Source organism: Acomys russatus, chromosome 17 (genome assembly GCF_903995435.1).
Source record: "Acomys russatus chromosome 17, mAcoRus1.1, whole genome shotgun sequence".
NCBI classification, from domain to species: domain Eukaryota; kingdom Metazoa; phylum Chordata; class Mammalia; order Rodentia; family Muridae; genus Acomys; species Acomys russatus.
This window is the reverse complement of record NC_067153.1, coordinates 47710941-47730911: the sequence shown is the minus strand read 5'-3', so window position 1 is coordinate 47730911 and position 19971 is coordinate 47710941. Positions and strand designations below refer to the sequence as shown.

The window sequence follows — 19971 nt, the reverse complement described above, 5'->3', positions numbered from 1 at the left end:
CTCTCTGCACCTGGCATGCGAAGGACTCTCTCACAAATCCCTTTCTGGGTCACGCTGAAGGGACTCTGTAATCAGAGTCTTTCCCAACCTAATACAGCGATGGTGCCCAAGGTGAGCCAGCCCATCTTTCAATCTTTCTGGCATTCCACATTCCCAGCTGCATGGGGTTGGGCCAGCCACACCCATTCATGGGAGCTTAGGAGGCCACCCTTCTTCTTCCCGTGGGGTACCTAGAAGCCATGCCCCCAAAGCTATCTAGGAGATGAGGAGCTTTTGGACAACAGAGGACAAACCTAAAGGCCCAACTGCCAGCTGGCCAGAAGAGCCAGACATGTATTTTCCATTTTTCCTCTGTAAATAGCCATGACAGTCTGAGTGGCTATCATCCTTGAGGCTGCTCAGTGCACAGGCTGGGTGACAGAACAACACCAGCACCAGCACAAAGTGACTCCATAGTAAAAGTCGGCAGTCTCCTAACCCTGTCCCTGAACCTAAGGTGGGCTAGTACTAGGGACATGAGGCCTGGTGACAAGCCATCTGCAAGCCAGAGCAGGGAACCAATCAGAAACCAAACATCATGTGTGTCCACACACTCAACCATCCACTATCTCCCATACACGCAGCTGCCCTCACCCCACCCCCATGCCCAGCCCTGCACACACACCCTAATGGTGACCTGAGTTCCTGACTCTGCAACTGCTCAGGCACCGGGGCCCTGGAGGCCCAGCCTGCCAGTCCGTGGACAGATGGAGGAAGGGGGACATAATGCTGAGTGTCCTTACAAGCTCTGGTGTGGCACTGCCAGAGCAGAGACACATGGGTAGAGAATCAGGGTGGGTGCTCCAGAATCCTGCCGCACCCTCCCCGTGAACCTCATATCTTGGTCCCATGGATCTGCGAGGGTGTTTACTCCTACATGTCCCCAGAATCTGAGGACTATTTATATGGGACCCCGGCCTACCTGCTGCTGGCAGATGCCAGTACGATAGCCATCACTGCCAAGAAATGGGCTTCATGGTGGCCTCATGCGGGTGAAGTTGGGCCTTGGGTCTAAAGTAGTTGTGTCACCTCCTCCGAGAAGCCTGCCTTGTGTGCCCCACTATTAACTTCTGTACCATCCCAGCTGTCATGTAGATAACTATTAGGTGGTCTTTCAAGCCTCTCTAAGGGTCTTGCCGAGAATGATGGGATGCAGGGTCAGGATGGCAATGCAAAAAACAAAAACAAATGCGAACCCCCACAAACAAACAAACAAGCAAAAACATATCAGCTGAGTGTTCTCAGCTCCTCTTGATGGCTCCTCTTGGCTTTGGTGAGGCTTTAGTAGACAGGTTGTCAAAGCCAGCCCTCATTCTAGACAGTTTTTTTTTCCACTTCTAGAAAAACAGAGTTGAGAAGCTATGAGTTTGCAGGCTAAAGGGGAGGCCCAGGGCCCAGGTACACACAAAATCCCAGAGGTTCAGAAAGGGCTCAAGCTGACAGTGAGTGGTCCCCACTTTTCATGGCCAGGGCTCCCCTTAGTCACTCTACTCAGCTTCTTCCAAGCACCCCGACCCTAGTCTGGGCTCTGCAGAGTGAAGCCTGAACCCCCAAGCAGGCTAAGGAGGCTCTGTGGTGGCCCAAGCATGCCCCAGGCCGGAGAAGCATTCTTCAGTCTCATGACAGCTGGAGAGAGGAATGCAAGGGGGCTTTGCAGAGGCATCAGTTCTGCCCTGAGCAGCATCGTCCTGATCCCCTAAGATCCAAGGACTAGATTAGAGGAAGCCTGGGCTTTTTAGGTGTTTCCCCTCCCCCTCCCCCCTCCCCGCCTGCTCACTCAGGCACTTTACCATCTTGTCACTTTCAAGGGCCTGAATGCCATGGCCACAGGGGCTCAAAGGATCATTATCTGCTGGTTATTTTTCTGGGACTTCCAAACTTAGAGAACCTTGTCTATGCCAGCACTGGCCATCTATGGGTTTCAGCTCTGGGGAAGCCTAGGTTCGTGCTAGTCCTAGCCTCCATTGGCAGCCCTTGCTCCCCCATCCTCGAGTGGAGATGATTTCTCCATATCCCAGGGACTGGATGCTGGTTTCTGATCTGCTAATTCCTGAAGGTCCTAACCCTAAAGAGACTCTGCTTGGGCCCTGTCTCTCTGGTAAAGCCCTCAGTAGGGAGTGTCCACACAGGTTGTGGCCTAGACAGAAAGGTATTCAGCAAGCCCAGTGAGCAGGCAGGTGCCCTGGCATGGCCATATACAGGCCCATGCCCATTGTCAGGGACACAAGAGCGAGCCTCTTGAGCCTGGAATGGGAGCAGCAGACAGCAGGCCTGCATAGCCCTGAACCAATGCTTTTGCTGATGGCCAAGCCTTGGGGGGTTATTGCTTAAGGCAGGGCCTGAAGTGAGCACTGCACTCTTGTTCAAAACAAATCAGAATATGCCAACCTGTTCCACAAGCTTACAAGGTCATCTGACTCTGTTCCCTCCTTTGCCCGAGGGAGATCTTCCTGTCCCATTCCCAGCAGTCATGTTTGCAAGAACTAAACAAGAATGCGGGGGCGAGAGCGTGCAGTGGTGGCAAGAAGCCATGAGGGCAAAACCCCATTCCCAGGGTTGCTTCATGTCGGGCGGAAACTCAGGAGAAAATTCCATCCCCCAGTGGTCAGCTCTGGAACCATGGACAGGGTAGCTCCTGGGGGAACAACCCAGGTACACAGAGATATGTTTGGGTAGAAAGGGGGAAAAGAAATGAGGCTACAGGAAAGCCCAGGAAAAACGTCCCGAGTGGAGAACCGAGGCCAGAAAACAAGAAGTCCGAGAGAAAAGCATAACCCAGCCTTGGTTCCCACTCAGTTTAATCTGTCCCACCTGGTCTCTCTCTCCGCCTGGGAGGTGATATGTGTGCCAGATGGAGCACCCTGCAAACTTGCTGAGGAGTCAAAAAAGGTTGGGCCACTCAGTAGGCAGGGAGATGAGCCCCAGGAATTTCTGAGGGCTGGGGTGGGGTCCACCCCCATGCCATCCAAGCCTAGAATTCCAAGGATCAGGGCACCCATGACCAAGCACAGTGGGGGGATGTTCGTTCCCTGTGGCCTCAGCTGCATTCCATTCCCAGGATGCCACCTGTCTGAAGGTTACCTGTGGGCACTCATCACACCTGGGGTTACGTCATAGCCAGCTGTGCCCCTGAGTCACTAAGAAAAGACTGGCACCCTTGCCTCTCTGCCTTTCTTTCTCCTTTTGCGAAAGTTCTTGGAGAAGATGAGGCTTCCCGGCTCTAACACAACAAGGATTTTCTGACCTAGCAGATAGGAAAGCCAAAAGAGACACGCCCAGGGTTGTTCCGTCTGGGGTGACCGACCATCACTGGTGGCATCATTCCAGGACTCAGTTTACCCAACTTCCCAGCTTAGCTCACTCCAGGACAGACTTAGCCAGCAATAGAAGATACGAAAATGGCGAGGGCCACTTCCAGAGGGAGTTGGGATGGTTCAAAGAGGCCTGACGTAGTCGATTGATGAGGTTGCCTCTCTTCTGGGGAAAAGCAAGTGAGGGAAGGCAGTATTTATCCCTATGAACATGGGCCAGCCAGGGCCAGTAACTTAAGGGTTCAGAAAGTGAAAGAGAGCAAGTAAACTGGAAGGTTCTATGGTTGTAATCACAGGGGTTCGGGACTGTGTCATGCCACAGCAGCAGGTCACTCACAGGGCAAGCACTAGGGGGCTTCTGCAGGCCAGTGACAGAGTGCTCATTTTATGCACACCTGAAGCAGGACAAGTCTTTACTACCGCCCCCCCAAGCCCTACACAGCCCCTCCACTCATCCATAGCTGAAGGTGAGGCTTATGACGGCTGGCAGCCGGGCTGCTGTGCCCTCTCCTTGGAATCTCAGTGAGGGCTGCTGAACCATTAATTGTAATTAACTAATTATCCTTGCTGCCAAACAGCGGAGGAGGAGGCCAGGGGTGGTGAGCCCCCAAATGACTCAGTCGTGTTTACAACATGCAAACCCATTTAAGAGCTTGTAAAGTTGCTATAAATGGCTCTTTGGCAACAGGAGAATAACGATTCCCTTTCTGTAGCTGCCAGTTTAGTAACTGTCGGAGTTGGGGGGGGGGGGGGCGACAGCTGGGACGGAGGATCTGAGATCCAACAGCGCCACCTGGAGCCCAGGCTAGCAAAGGCGCTGCTCTGACCCAGACCTCACAGGCTCCATAGCCTGAGACTAGAGCATACCGGAAAACAGAGATTGGGGGGGGGGGGGGGGGGGGACGGGACACGACACAGGAACTGCCACTCAGTTTCTTAACTGCGTTAAAACGTTCAGAGCGTGAATCTAAGTCAGAAGTAGCAGTCCAGACTGTTTTCAATCTCCACGGACAAAAGTTACTTAAAGACAGTTCTGATAAAAATACTGTGGCAAAGGCGGGAAGACAGCAACAGGAACTACAGCCCCCTACCGAGCAAGCATGGCTTCCCTCCTTCCCTCACATCTCCCCTCTGGGAGCCAGTGTCTGGTTCATCCTTTCAACTTCCTCTTCACCAGGCCCAGGTGCCACCAACACAGAAGGGTCCTTTGACTGTTTTTGCCTCAGCCTCCTTTGTGCTTCTGAGACGCTGATTGTCCCGGGAGCAAGAACAGCAGGCTCCACATACAAAAAGGCTGAGCGGTGGGTGGCAGCTGGGTCCTTACCCACTGACACCTGGGGAAGGGATGCAGAATGGCTCAAGATTGCATGCTAGGTCAAGGTGGTTCCATGGCTAGGATTAGAGTTGGGGTGGGTGGGTGGTTGGGGGGTCTTCTGAAGCCCAGTTTTCTTGTCTTCTCACAGCACCATGGGAATAGCAGACAGACCAGCTCCCACTGACCAAGGAATGCTGCCTAGCCCTGGGACACTCAAAACAGCCTTTGAAATCCAGTTATGAGACGCAGGGTCTATTTAATCCACCTGTGGGGAGACTGAGGCTGACATAGTTTACAGTGGAGTCGGTGGCATGGCCAATTGGATCCCCAGAAGATTCTTTTACACCAAGCTCTCCATACTTGAGTAGGGGCTGTTGACCCAGGCCTGAAGGCCAGGTGGATTGGACTTGGGAAAGGGACTCTGTTTTTTGTTTGTTTTTTGAGACAGGGTTTCTCTATGTAGCCTTGACTGTCCTGGACTCGCTTTTGTAGACCAGGCTGGCCTCAAACTCACAGCGATCCGCCTGCCTCTGCCTCCCAAGTGCTGGGATTAAAGGCATGTGCCACTACCGCCTGGCCTTGGGAAAGGGACTCTGATGGAAGCGAAAAGGGTGCAGAGAGGCTGTCCCTGTACAGATCCCGTGGCCTTGGCCAATGCTTTGGGCTCTGCAAGAGGGGCACTCACCCACGGTCATGCCGTCCTCGTAGCGTTTGATGATGTCAAAAGAGTCCCGAAGGTTCCCTTCTGTGATGTCGAAGATGATGTCGGCCTGGTTGGCAGGGTACAGCGGTGTGACCGCCCTCAGAAAGACGATCTCTGCAGCAAGCGAGAGGGTGGCATGAGAAGGTCACAGAGCTGGCCGCTCTTCCCCCCAACACTTAAAGTGATAAGAATTCACTCCTAAGGCAACATCACTGGACCCCCCCCGGCCCCCCCCCCCCCCCCGTGGGTGGAGAGAGTCCTGGCCATCACGTCATAGCCCGTCTTTGAGGCGAAATTGAGGCCTTGAGACAACTTGACAATTCTTATCTGCCCTGAGGTTTTGGGGCGCCAGCCAGCAGTGTGGGCTCAGTTGGGCCGTGGTGGTTGTGGTTCCAGGTCACCTCACAGTGAAGGAACATAAGCCGCCTTAACCTTGGAGCCACCATTCAGATCCCAGCCAGGCTCAGGGTTATCTTTGCTGATTCCTTTTTCTGTGCCTCAGTTTCCTCAGCTATAAAATAGTAAGAGAGGAAGCTGGCTAATGTCCACTGAGGGTCTTTTCAGCGCTCTCGGTTTCCTGAGCCCAGGACGTTAACAGGCGTCTTGGCCGCTCCCATGTGGGTAACCAACTCCTATGTCAGCACTGGGTGGAGTACCATAAAAATGGCTGCTGGGGACTTGGGAGAGACTTGTGTGGAGGTTTGCTGAAACTCTACTTCACACAAGGCAAATATCAGCTGTGAAGACTTCTCTGAAAGAGTGAGCCAGTGGGGGGTCGGTGGGAGCTGGGGACATGTCCTAAGGACAACGCTGGCCTTGTGGGTCTCGCATGTTTCCCCAACTCCTGCTTGACTCTTTCACAGTGTTGGCCCAGGGTTCATCCTAGATGACTCAGGCACACATTTTCCTAGAGAGAAAGGGCCTTATTTTCTTAGTATATTCCCAGAGCCTGGCACACAAGCTCACTGAATGCCTGCTGGCCAGGGAAGGAGACTCCATATGCAAGAAAGAAGGTGTCTGGGCATCCAAGAGGCCCATAGCTACACATCCCAGAATGTGACATAAGTAGTGTGGTTCACCTAGAAGCATGCAACCCCAGGCTGCCTCAGAAATGTGCTGTGATGGATGGCACCTGCCATGTCCTTTGGGACATGGACACAAGAAGGACACAGAATTGGCATGTTACCCGTGGCGTCACTACCAGTCTGGCAACTCCACCCATTTGTCCCAGTCTCCAAGATGCCTTGACATGGCCAATCTTATCCACTGGAACCTCTCTATAGCTCCTGGAGCCTTGAGGGTGAATCCTCCTCGGCTCTGGGTTTAGGCCCCTGCTCATCCTTCCAGGCCTGTGAGTGTGTCTTGGTCCTCAATGCCCACACTGCCCCACTCACCTCCAGACCTTAGCAGCTATGATCTGCTGGCAAGTTTCTTCTCTTTCCCTCCCACTTTGGCCAGTCACCTCCTATCCACTCCCCTCAGGAAGTCCTCTGCAACTCCCCAGCGCTCAGCAGGTAAATAGCTAACTAAATGCTATTCACAGAATGGTGTCACCCAGCAGAATATAGAAAGACTGTGCAGGTAAGGAACCTTTGTGGAAGTGTTGTGCATCCCACCCCCACCACGTCCTAGAAGGAAGGGCTCCTGCAGGCCAGGCTCTCTGCTCAATCAGAAGGGGGGGCTCTGAAGCATGTCCCAGGACCATCAACTTTCTCTCCTCACCCTCAGGACGGGTGAACTCTCGGAAGGTAGGCAGCGAGATGACGGTGTGGGAGATGGTGTGCACAGGGTCCCGCACACAGGCCTCATCGTTGGGACGGCACGACTTGATGCAGCGGACAGTGTCTGTTTTCTCTTGGCGGAAGCTGCAGGGAAACACAGCCCAGGAAGGTTGATGGCAAAGCCAGGACCACAGCTCCCATGGGGATACCAGTTGAGGGGACAAGTAGTAGGTGGCCCAAAGGCAATTCTATCAGCGCCTAACAGTGGTCTCTGTGGCCAGACTGTACTGTAAGGCTCTGTGCAGCCTAGCTGCTAATGTGCACCGCTTGGAATTTGCCAACTGTACCAAGTGGGCATCAGTCTGCCACTGTAGCACATGCTCAACTTCTCAGTTGCTCAGCAACAGCGTTGAGTATCTAGGGGTACCAGGTGCCATGGATACCAAAGTGAACAAGGATGTTAGGGTCCTCCATCCTGGGAACCAACCATCAGGCAGCTAGCAGGGCTCTTGGCTGGGGATGGGGGTGGGGGGGAGCACATATAAACTGTGCCTATCACAGAGAAGTGATGGGAAGGAAAAGGCTAACTAACATTTACTGTAAGTCCACACCCACATTCCAGGCACCGTGCTACACAGTTCTTAAAAACTTTACCATGAGTCCAGCCCAGTGGTGCACACCTGTAATCCCAGCACTTGGGGAGGCAGAGGCAGGCAGATCTCTGTGAGTTCGAGGCCAGCCTAGTCTACAAAGCAAGTCCAGGACAGTGTTCTGTTACACAGAGAAACCCTGGAAAAGAAAGAAAGAAAGAAAGAAAGAAAGAAAGAAAGAAAGAAAGAAAGAAAGAAAGAAAGAAAGAAAGAGAAAACAAGGTTGGAGAGATGGCTCATCAATTAAGAGCACTGTTTCCTCTTTCAAACAATCCACAAGACAGCCATCTGTAATGCCAGACCGAGGGCATCCAATACTCTCTGGCCTCTGTGGACACTGTACACACATGGTGTACAGACATCCATGTAGGTAAAACACCCATATACATAAAATTAAATTAAAACTAAACAAACAGCTGGGCATGGTGGCCCATGCCTTTAATCCCAGCACTTGGGAAGCAGAGGCAGGCAGATCACTGTGAGTTCAAGGCCAGCCTGGTCTACAAAGCAAGATCAGGTCAGCCAAGGCCACACAGAGAAACCCTGTCTCAAAAAAACAAACAAACAACAAAACCAACAACAACAACAACAAACAAACAACAAAAAGGTGGACATTCAAAGTTGTCCTGTGGCCTCCACAGGACATGTGTGTATACACACACACACACACACACACACACACACACACACACACACACACGTAAATGAAATAAAAACAGATATGAATGGAATACAAATAGTTCGACAAGTTATTGAATGGAAAACAGCTTTATAATTATCAGCCATGTCAGGGGCTAGGGGCAGAAGGATTACAAGTTCAAGACCAGCCTGTCTTTAAAATCCTGTCTTTAAAAAAAATTATTCACATACATAAGGAAACCTCAGCCAACTGCCTGAGGCCACTCCGTGTTCACCAGACCAAGATCAAGTGTCCATTCCCCTGCATCTAATCCATAACCTGGGCCCACATAGGCCCCTCCCTGCTGGGTTTCTTCCCAGCTCCGTCCCACACCGTACATTTCTATGGACTCGCCTATGAATACATTATGGTTTTCTTTAAGTCTCTTTTGACTGACAGTCCCCTCCTCCCCCCCACCCCACCCCCATCCTTTTATTTTTCCACATGATCTGGTAAGGAACCTAGTGCATTTCTGCCACAGAGTCCCATCGTCAGGAGTCAGGTGCCTGCATCCTTGTGGTGTGGTCCAGAGTGCTCCTCTGTCCTCTGAGTTTCCCCCATAATGGCTGCTGGACTAGACACAAGCCTGGTCTTGTTGGTAAGAGGTGGAGTGTCTCCCATCAGGTCCTGTGGTTTCTGGCCTTTCTGTCTCACCTATAGCTGTCAGTACTCCAGGGCCTGCACCCACTGTCTCAGTTAGTTTTCGTCAACTTGACACAAGCCAGCGTCATCTGGGAAGAAGGAATCTCAATAGAGAAAATGGCTCCATCAGATTGGCCAGTTGGCAACTCCTTGGAGGTATTTTCATGATAACGATTAGTGTGGGAGGGCCCAGCCCGCTATGAGTTATGGTACCACTAGGCAACTGGTCCTGGGTTATATAATGTTTTGTGGGTTTTGTTCATGTTTATGTGTTTGTTTGTTTGAGACAGGGTCTCTCACATTGGAAATCAGTATGTAGACCAGGTCAGCCTTGAACTCAGATCCATTAGCCACTGCCTCTTGAGCTCTGGGATTAAAGGTATGCACAACCGAGCTGGGCGTGGTGGTGCACGCCTTTAATCCCAGCACTTGGGGAGGCAGAGGCAGGTGGATCGCTGTGAGTTCCAGGCCAGGCTGGTCTACAAAGCGAGTCCAGGACAATCAAGGCTACACAGAGAAACCCTGTCTCAAAAAACTAACCAACCAAACAAACAAACAAACAAACCAAGGTGTGTATAATCATGCATGGCTGGTCCTGGGTAATATAAGAAAGCAAGCTGGGCAAGTCATGGAAGGGGGAGGGTGACAGAGGGAAGGAAGGAAGGAGGGAGGAGGGAGGGAGGGAGGGAGGGAGGGAGGGAGGGAGGGAGGGAGGGAGGGAGAGCACCAGCATGCTAATAAGCAGCACACTCCCCTATGGCCTCTGCTTCAGTTCCTGCCCTCCAGGTGCCTACTTGAGCGCCTGTCCTGACTTTCCTTCATGAGGGACTATAAACTGTGAGGTGAAATAAACCCTTTTCTCCTCAAGTTGCTTTTGGTCATGGTGTTTTAGCACAGCAGTAGAAACCTAGGACACCCACTGACTGCACCTCGGGGATGGACAAATGCAGCTGGCCTTCACTTGACCCTCATTCGCTGGCTGGCCTTCCATGCAGGGCAGCAGCCTCATATACGCTACTGCTATGCGGCCCCCAAGAAGTATATAGTTCAATACTTGCTAGGTCCAATTCTACCCTGCTACTAACTGGTGTTATGGCTCGGATATAAAATGTTCCCCTCAGGCTCACAAGTTCGAACAATTGGTCCCAGATGGTGGTGCTGTTTTGACAAGTTGACAAGTTGGGGGAGTGGCTAAATGGGTCAGAGATGGAGATTTATGGCCTGGCTCACTTCCTGTCCTGTTTTCTAAGTGGCCAGGAAGTATACCAGTTGCCTCAGTTTACTGCCACAGCCAAGAGCTGCTCCAGCCACCACACACAGCAGCCATGATGGACTCTACCCTCAAACCATTAAACAAATATGTTCTCTTCCACCTAGTTGCTTCTCATTAGGAATTTGAGAAAAGCAACTAATACAAACAGGTGTTTGTATCGTGAACTTTATGGCTCTCTCTTACTCCTCAGAGTAAATTTTGTTGTTGTTGCTGCTGCTTGGTGTTTAGAGACAGGATCTCACTCTGTGGCAACTCTCTTGCCTCAGCCTTGCAAATGCATGAAGGGTGTGAGCCACCATGAGTCACTACACATCAGAGATCTGCCTTTCAAATGTGCTTTGCATACGTGAGGACTTCATTTTTGTTCTTATAACATAACAGTTTTATGCACCAATTTTCCAAAGCTGCCACGGGAGGTACCACCGGTGTCGCTTAAGCAACTGCATCCCAATGTTGGAGGCTGGGAGCACATACTCATGGTGTGGATGGGGTCAGTTTCTTCTGGGGCCTTTGTCTTTGGCTTGCAGGGGTCACCGTGCCTTCATTTGGATTTTCCCAGAGCTCTCTTCATATAAGGATTCAGATATAATGGATTCGGATCTTGCTTTTACTTTATTTAAAGTTTTGAAGGCCCCTGTCTCTATCTTCAAAGGTTAGAAACTGGTGTGAAACTGTGGTGTTATCCCTTAGAGGCATGTCAAAGTGTTAGGCCCCTGGTACCTCAGAAAATGGCCTTATTTGGAATCAGGGTTGTTGCAGATTGAATTATCTAGGATGAGGTCACAGCAGAGCAGGTGTGACCCCCAAGCCAGGAGCACATCAGTCCTCTCAGGAAGGGACCCATGGCAAGACAAAGATGGCACAGGGGCATAGCCATAAGCCAAGGACGGTGATGAGCAATCCACCAGAGGCTGTGCAGGTCTGTTTCTCTCCAGGGAGGCGGGTGTCCTGCTATAGATGGTGCAGAGACTGGGAAACACATAGTGGGAGATAATGGGCCCCTACTGTGCAAAGCCACCTAGTAAATGGTCCTTAAATGGACTGACATTGGTGCTTTTTGGTTGGTCCTCTTTATGAGGAATCTGCTTTCCTGGCATCTTAAAGGCAGTACACCTTTCTGACCTCCCAGAGCCTCCTAGTCTGTTGCCTCAAAGATCCCTTCTCTAATGTGTCCCTATACAGCCTGGGGCCTTCCCCTTCCGTAGTATTTGTTGTCACTGTCAGTTTTCTATTGTCTTCACAAACTGTCCCTAGAGAGAGACCCTGCCACTAAGGAAAGTCTTGGCAGCTCAGTCCCTATGCTCCCCGAGGGCTGGACTGCTCCTGCCCAACTCTGCCCCACCATGGGATCATGCACACCTTGGCCACTGGGGTGTGAGAGGTGGCTCCCAGTTCCTCTGAGCTCCTCGCGTTAGCCCGCTGCTCCTTCCAGGGGTGCCCAGGGACTATTTTGGGTTTCTCCACTTCTTTCCCAGTGATTTCCTACAGATGCCACTAACATTGCAGAGGCCCTGACTTGTAGCTAGGGAGTTTGTAGAGGTGTCTCGTTGCTTTGTTTAGCAGTAAGTCTTTCCCATGGATTTTTAATCTTCATGTCCAGTTGTTCTGAATGTTTTAGGGGTGGGATCCAGAGGCCTTCAAAAGCTCTGCTCGCATCTATCAGGTGGCCCAGTCTGCACACACTTCCACATTTAAATTTTTTCTTCACTTTTATTTAATGTGTATGGTTGTTTTACCTTGGGTGTACGCATGTACACTGCATGCAGGCTCAATGGCCAAGGAAGCAAGAAGGGGACATTGGATCCTTGGGAACTAAAGTCACAGCTAGTTGTGAGCTGCCACATGGGTGCTGGAAATCGAACCTAGGTCCTCTGGAAGAGCAGCCAGTGCTCTTACCCACTGAGCCATCTCTCCAGCCTCTACTACATTTTACCTGTCGTGCTCCATCCTACTCCTTTAACTGACAGAGTATCCTGCTGTGGCTCTTGGGGACCACAGAATGGGGACAAACCTTCAGAGACATCACATCCCAAGAAAGTTCCCTCTTCCTCTTATGTGGTATAGCTCAAGACAGACCCTAGACCAGGCTGCGAGCTCCAATGCTGGCCTCGGCAGACACCAGCAGTGCGATTTGGGGGAACTTACCTAAACTGCGTGCCTCTGTATGAGTCTCATGAAATAGAGAAATGAATAGAGCTTGCTTCCCAGCTGTGGTGGGATTGGAGAAGTCAAATGATCCTTTGTTTGTTTGTTTTTGAGACAGGGTTTTTCTGTATAACCTTGATTGTTTTGGATTTGCTTTGTAGACTAGGCTGGCCTCAAACTCACAGAGATCTGCCTGCTTCTGCCTCTCCCTCCCAAGTTCTGGGATTACAGATGTGCACCAAATGATCTTATTTGGAAGTTGGGACTTAAGACAACCATGCGTCCCTGTGAGTTCCATGTGTCATCATAATACTGATCAATATCTTTATCTTTTCTCCTTGCGAATTTGATTTACCACACTGACAAGGTGAGAAGATCACAGGCTTTAGAGGCATGGTTGCTTCTCCTATTAGTAACCACACAGATAGACCCAAACCACCAGAGCCTGAGTTTCCCTCTTAAACCAAAAACCAAAAGACCCTTTGGCTACTTCCCACTGGGAGGCTAGGGCTCACAGCCCGCTAACTAGACACCATACATGGCCTCAAAAGTCACTTCAAAGACCCTTCAAAGCTATCCACAAAGTGAGGCTGTGGGCTCTGAGAGGAGGCCAGTGAAGCCAGGGACAGAGCTTGTGTGTAGGAGGCAGGAGGCCTGCTCACTTGTCCTGTACCATCTGGTGTCCCAGTAGCATGACCTAGGAACAAAGCTCTGTGGCTCTGGGAAGCTTTTCAAAAATGGGGGTGGGCTAGTGAGATGGCTCAGCGATTAAGAGTGCTTGCTGCTCTTGCAGAGGACCTGAGTCCAGTAACCAGAACCCACGTTGGGTAGCTTACAATCATAGGTAACTCCAGCTTCGGGGAAATCCAGTGACTTCTGGCCTATGTGTGTACCCTCATATAAACATGGGACAACACACACACACACACACACGTCTTAAAAAATAAAGAGGTAGGGGCACAAAGGAGTTCAAGTAGAGGTAGAGACACTTGAAAACACTGTGGAGGGGGCTGTGGCAAGCCATGCGCCTGAGACCACTGGAGCCCCGACTCCCTCTTAACAAATCTGTGCCCATGAGAACAAAAATGCCCCTTTGCTAAATAATCTGGACCATGATGACCGACAGACTAAGATCTTTGGACCCTCCATTCCAACTAGAATCAAGTTCCCCACTAAGCTTTGCTGGCTTCACCGAGGACAGACTTGACCTAAACTTTGAAATTGCCATCTACCCAATACACACACACACACACACACACACACACACACACACACACACACCTCCTTTCAACTATCCATTCTTCACTTTATCCATCCATCCATTCTCCCATCCATCCATCCATCCATCCATCCATCCATTCTCCCATCCATCCATCCATCTATCCATCCATCCATCCATCCATCCTTTCTCCCCCTTACCCATCATACCTATTTGCCCACTTATTTATTGATTTGCTTCTCCAGGCTAAACAGCCCAAAGGTGCCTAAACCAACCACAGGGACTACTACTCCATTCAAAAGGCCACGACCTATTAGGTGCAATGAACAAATTAACAACTTTAAGACACCCGAGTAAATGCTCTGAGGGAGGATGCCTAGAGCCCCAGGGAGTGCTACCCAAGAAAGGCTTCACTGAGGAGATGGCCTTTGAGCTAAGTCTGTAAGAAGAATGACAGTTTGCAGAAAAGGGCAAAGCTCAAGCTGAGGCCAGGAGCCGACATATTCAGGGAAAAGCAAGGAAGGGGCAAGCTGCTCTATGGGCCAGGACACCAGCAAAGGGCATGAGGCAGGGAATGGGAGCTACAGCTGAGAGGGTAGGCAGGGCCAGTGATCACACTGGAAACAGACACCTTTCAAGGAAATCAGACATCACGATCTAGGAAAGAGAACCAGAGAAAAAAGAGGAACTGGAGAGCGAGACTAGTCCTTCAGTTCTCTGCTGAAGCCTGCGCATGCTGTGGGGAGACAGGCACCTGGAAGGCCACCAGCCCCCACATCCCAGAGCAAGGTGGGATAACAGAGTGGGAGGCATGGAGATGACTGGCTAGATGGGTTCATGCCAGGCAGCAAGGTAGCTGCTGCTCCTGTCCAAGGCGGAGGCCACTGCATACTGTCTTCTCCTCTCTCAGTGGGGAGCATATCCAGGCCCTTTACAAGTAACAGGAGGCCTGAAGATGCTGCAGAGTCCTTTACTCCAGTCCACCTGCCCACTCTTCTCCAGGTTCTGCTCAGACAGCACCAGCAGTCAGATTCACTGAAAGACTGAAAACCTAAGCCAGTGTGTGGTTTGAATGAAAATGCCCTCCCCCCCGATAGGCCCATAGGGAGTGGCACTATTACACAGTGTGTTCTTATTGGAGGCAGTGTGTTACTGGAGGTGGGCTTTGAGGTTTTAGAAGCTCAAGCCAGGCCCGGTGTCACTCTCTCTCTTCCTTCTGCCTGCGGTTCTAGCTGTAGAGCTGTCAGCTCCTTCTCCAGCACCATGTCTGCCTGCATGCCACCATGCTTCCCGCCATGACTATAACGGACTAAACCTCTGAGCCTGTAAGCCAGCCCCAATTAAATTCTATCCTTTTTAAGAGTTGCCATGGTCATAGAGTCTCTTCACAGCCATAGAAACCCTAACAAGACAGGCAGTGTTGGCAAAGTCACCATAGATATGGACAGTACCTGCTGTGTGCTGGGCACCTTGCTAAGAGACCAGAACAGTAACTGAATCAGACAGACCCAGTCTCTGCCCTTGTAAAGTTTTCTGGGTGGTGAGGAAGCCAAATCCAAAGAAGAGAAACAAATGGGAATCTCAGGCTACTCTTTAAAAAAAAAAAAAAAAAAGATTTATTTATTTATTTATTATGTACACAGTGCTCTGCCTCCATGTACACCTGCATGCCAAAAGAGGGGACCAGATCCCATCCTAGATGGTTGTGAGCCACCATGTGGTTGCTGGGAATTGAACTCAGGACCTCTGGAAGAGCAGACAGTGCTCTTAACATCTGAGCCACCTCTCCAGCCCCTCAGACTGCTCTTTTAAGCACCATAAAGATAGTGTTATAAGCAGAGACAGAATACCTGGGGCATCGGGCAAAGCTTCTGTAACAGAAAGGATGTGGTAAGTGTCCCCCTCAAGGCTTCATGTATTGACATTTAATCCTTACCGAGGTATTAGGAGAGGGGACACTCACTCCAACTATGACATCTAGAGATGGGGTCTGAGAAAGGTTACTGGTCTTTCAGTGGAGCCCCATAAACTGAATTCTAGGAGCTTTATAAAACAAGGGATACAAGCCAGGCGGTGGTGGCGCACACCTTTAATCCCAGCACTCGGGAGGCAGAGGCAGGTGCATCACTGTGAGTTCGAGGCCAACCTGGTCTACAAAGTGAGTCCAGGACAGTCAAGGCTACACAGAGAAACCTTGTCTCGAACAAACCAACCAACCAACCAACCAACAACAGCAACAACAAAAACAAGGGACACAAATGCTTATGCATGCTCCATCTTGTTCCATGTGACACCCCGAGACTCATCAGGATTCTACCAGCAAGGGGAGCCATTGTCAAGTGTAGACTCTTGACCTTAGATCTCCATAGCTAGACGCCAAATAAGAAGCTAAACAAACATCTTTTCTTCAGGAAGTGACTCGGCTTCCGGTATTTTGTTATCTTAATAAAAAACAGACTAACACCATCTGAAGAGGAAAGCCCGCTTAAGCTGAGATTTAACCAGCTTACAGGTTAAGGATATAAAATGATGTCATTGTGGTTCAGGGGAAGCAAGCAAAGGGAGAGTAATTTGAGGTCAGGATGGACTGTCTGTCACACTAAGAAGAAATTATGTCCACCCTTGAAAATCCCATTTAGAGATGGTCCCGTGGTTAAGAGCGGCAGCTGCTTTTTCAGAGGACCTGGGTTGAGTTCCCAGCACTTCCATGGAGAGTCACAGGGTCTGTAAATCCAATTCCAGGGGATCTGGCGCCCTCTTCTGTCCTCCACCAGGCATGCATTCAATGCACACACATTTGGAGAAAACACTCATACACATAAAATAAATATATATAACTTTTAAAGAATAGAATGGGTGCCAGGTGGTGGTGGCACACGCCTTTAATCCCAGCACTCAGGTGGATTGCTGTGAGTTCGAGGCCAGCCTAGTCTACAAAGCGAGTCTAGGACATCCAAGGCTACACAGAGAAACCCTGTCTCGAAAAACAAAAACAAAACAAAACAAAAAACCCAACAAACAAACAAAACAAAAGAATAGACTGGGTATCACAACTACATGCAACGGATGCCGTGAAGGATCCATGAAGGACGTTTGGCAAATTCTTCAAAAACACTCCGGTTCCTGAGCAGAGAATGAACTGTGGGAGAGTTGAGTGTTTGCCAGGAGACCGGCAGAAGGTGGCTTGGCTGGACTTGTGATGGAGAAGATACAGGCAGGAGGATCAGATAGAAGTACTGTGACAGAATACACTAAGCAAACCTGTGGAGCCATGGAACACAGACCACTTGTGTGGTCTTGGGCAACCCACACACTTCCGCTGAGTATCCGCAAAAACAACAGAGGCTGAAGGTATATTCGAACTATGTGATAAACACTTTATGGTTTTATAAAACCCCAGCAAGCACAGTGCCGGCCATTGCCTCTTCTTGCCACACACTGGAGTTCAGTGGTGGGAAATGAGCTCATTTAGCCAAGAGCTTCATGAGAGAAGTAGCAGCTGTGTTTGGTCTTTTCCCAGGACAGAAGGTTAGTTACATGCCCAGCCCTGGTGCTCTTACCAGGAGCCCCAGGAGGCAGAAGGCCCACTTCCTCAGGCTAGCTTGGCCACAACAGGCCAAGTCATGAGAGGCCAAGTCCGTTCTTTCTTAGGGTCTCTTTCTATATTGGAAAGATGAAGGAGGCACAAGTCAGGCATCTCTGAGGGTGAGGTGCCTTACTCAGCCATCAGCAGGATTTCCATAGGTGTAGACGCAGCCCAGCCTTGGCTTCTTCCCTTGCCTGGCTGTTTGGTAGTGCATTAAAAAGCTCTGCTGCTAGGGTTCAAGTACCCACATCTTAGGAAAGGTATTCCCTAGTCACCTGTTAGGGAAACCAATTCTGGAAGGGGCTCAGCTTACCCCTAATGAGAAAGAAAGCACAGAGACCCCTGTCCACACCAAATAAAACCAAGGCACAAGAGGCATGCTGTGCTGGATGGCTACTGAGACTTTATTAGACCCCCCCCCACCCCCACCCAGGGTAGGAAAGCAACAGGAGGGAATGCCCAGGGCGCAAGCAAGAGCTCAGAGTTCTGCAGACACAAAGATATAAAGCTTGGCCACAAAGGAGCTGACTGTGCCATGGCGATAGAGATCCATCTTGACGGTCAGGAGCAAGTCCCTGGGCTCAGGGATGGGCTTGGTGAGGGCCACCACGCCACTGTGGTGGCTCACTTTTCGAGTGGTGAAAAAGCCCTCCTCATTGCCAGCCGTGATGGCCAGCTGCATGCTGTCCCCAGGGACAGCATTGGAGGGGCCCATGCGGAAAACCACTGCGGGCACTTGGATGTTGGTGGGGAAAGAGAGGTGGTAGTAGGTTATTCTCAGAGGCAGCCTGGGGCACTCCTGGTTCTCATGGCAAGGCAAGCGCTCACAGCGGCTGAAAGACAAGTGGACAGAGAGACGGGAAGAGGGTTAGCGCCACCTCAGCAAGCGGAGAAACAACAGAGTGTGGGCAAGCGTGGCTCAATGGGCAGGGCCTCCTGCCACCCGCTGGCCGATATGGCCAGCGCAAAGAGCACCCCCACTCAACTGGGGGAGGTGCTGTAGACCTCCAGGCTGCAGGCTCAGGTACCAGCCTCTTCCAACACCCTCTGGGGGTACTGGGGGCTGGAGTCAAGCCATACCCACGGTGAGATGTGTCCCCATCTCAAGGCAGAGAGCTATTCTGAGTACACTCAGCAAAGGCCTTACCCAGATAGTGGCCGAGACCACAAAGAGCTCCTGGGTGGGTCTCAGAGATTACCCAGAAATCATCACAACTGTGGCAATTTACTGCATGTGGGACTAATCCCCAGACACTCATTAGGTCCATCACTACCAGTGTTGAAGGTGGTGGTTTGAGTGCCACTTCTCAGATAAGGAAACAGGTTTAGAGAAAGGCCCAGAGTAAGAGAAGAAGCCAAGTCTATGCTCAGGCATGAGATCAGCTCCCTGGCCCTTGTCATTTAGCTTTATGCACCTGGTCCAGCTCCCTGATTCTGTCCACAGAGACTCAGAATGGAGATCATGACAGGTTCTAACATCCTGTGAGAAGACAGAGCTTCCTGTGGCAGGATGAAGAGAGGTTCTAACTTCCTGTGTGGTGGAGATAAAGACAGGTTCTCATTTCCTGTGGCAGGATGAAACAGGTTCTAACTTCCTGTGTGGTGGACATGAAGACAGACTAAAATAATGTGACAGAAATAAACTTCCTGTGATATGCCCAGGATAGGCTTTCACTTCCTGTGGCAGGATGGAGACAGGCCCTAACTTCCTGTGTGGCGGAGATGAAGACAGGTTCTCACTTCCTGTGACAGGATGAAGACAGGCCCTAACTTCCTGTGTGGCGGAGATGAAGACAGGTTCTCACTTCCTGTGACAGGCTCTAACTTCCTATATGTGATATAGATGAAGACAGGTCCTAACTTTGATGAGGACACTTCCTGTAACAGAATGGAGGCATGTACTAACACCGTAGTAGCAGAGATAAAGAAAATGTGATAGGATATAGGATGGAGACAGTCCTTAACTTCCTGTCACAGGAACTGATTTCCTGTGATAGGATGAGGATGAGTTCTCTTAGTAAATTCTAATTATAGACTCTTAACTTCCTGCAACAGGGTAGGGGACAGATACTATATTCTTGTGACAGGATGCTGACAGGGAAATGACAGGAACTGTGTTCTATGTCCTGAACACCAGGCTCAGCACATTCTGAGGGCAATGTGGACACAAACTTAAGAAGCAGAGCCAAGATGTCAAGCCTCATAGGACTTGACCTAACCCTTCTCAGGAAGTTCTGCCATTTTGACTGAGTTTGGATTCTTCAGTTGGGGAGTTTCTCCGGGTCTTCCTTCCATCACATCTCTCCTGTTATGTTTTGTTTTGTTTTGTTTTGTTTTAAAGTCTCCATGTCTTGTCCTGGATTTACTTCACCCTTGGCACTTCCTATACATGAGGTTTCTGTTTGCATCTTATCGGACGCTTAACAGCTGCTAGGAAGCCTCTCATTTACTTGACTATTTACCATTCTGGCTCTAAGAAAAAAAAAAACAGTCCCACAAGTAAGATCTGTGGGGTCAATGATGGGAGAGGACAATGTCCACCGAAGGAAGAGGGACGTGTGGGAGAGCCCAGAGCTAACAGCAGGAAAGGCCCATAGACATTGTCAAAGACCAGGTCAGATGAGGGTGTTCTAAATGACCAGAGATCTCTCTATCAAGGGAGGACCTTTGATGGTTGGGAGCAAGGAG

At 50.4% G+C, this 19971-nt stretch overlaps 1 protein-coding gene across 1 annotated transcript in view; it reads right to left on the bottom strand.

The window, feature by feature from the left end:
- Fbln1 (fibulin 1) overlaps positions 1–19971 on the bottom strand; it is a 77788-nt gene that overhangs the window by 14440 nt on the left and 43377 nt on the right. The window contains exons 15-16 of the mRNA XM_051160139.1: positions 7091–7233; positions 5351–5482 (exon numbers count right to left, since the gene is read on the bottom strand). Of these exons, the coding sequence (XP_051016096.1) occupies positions 5351–5482; positions 7091–7233 (275 nt within the window). The remainder of the gene's footprint in view (positions 1–5350; positions 5483–7090; positions 7234–19971) is intronic.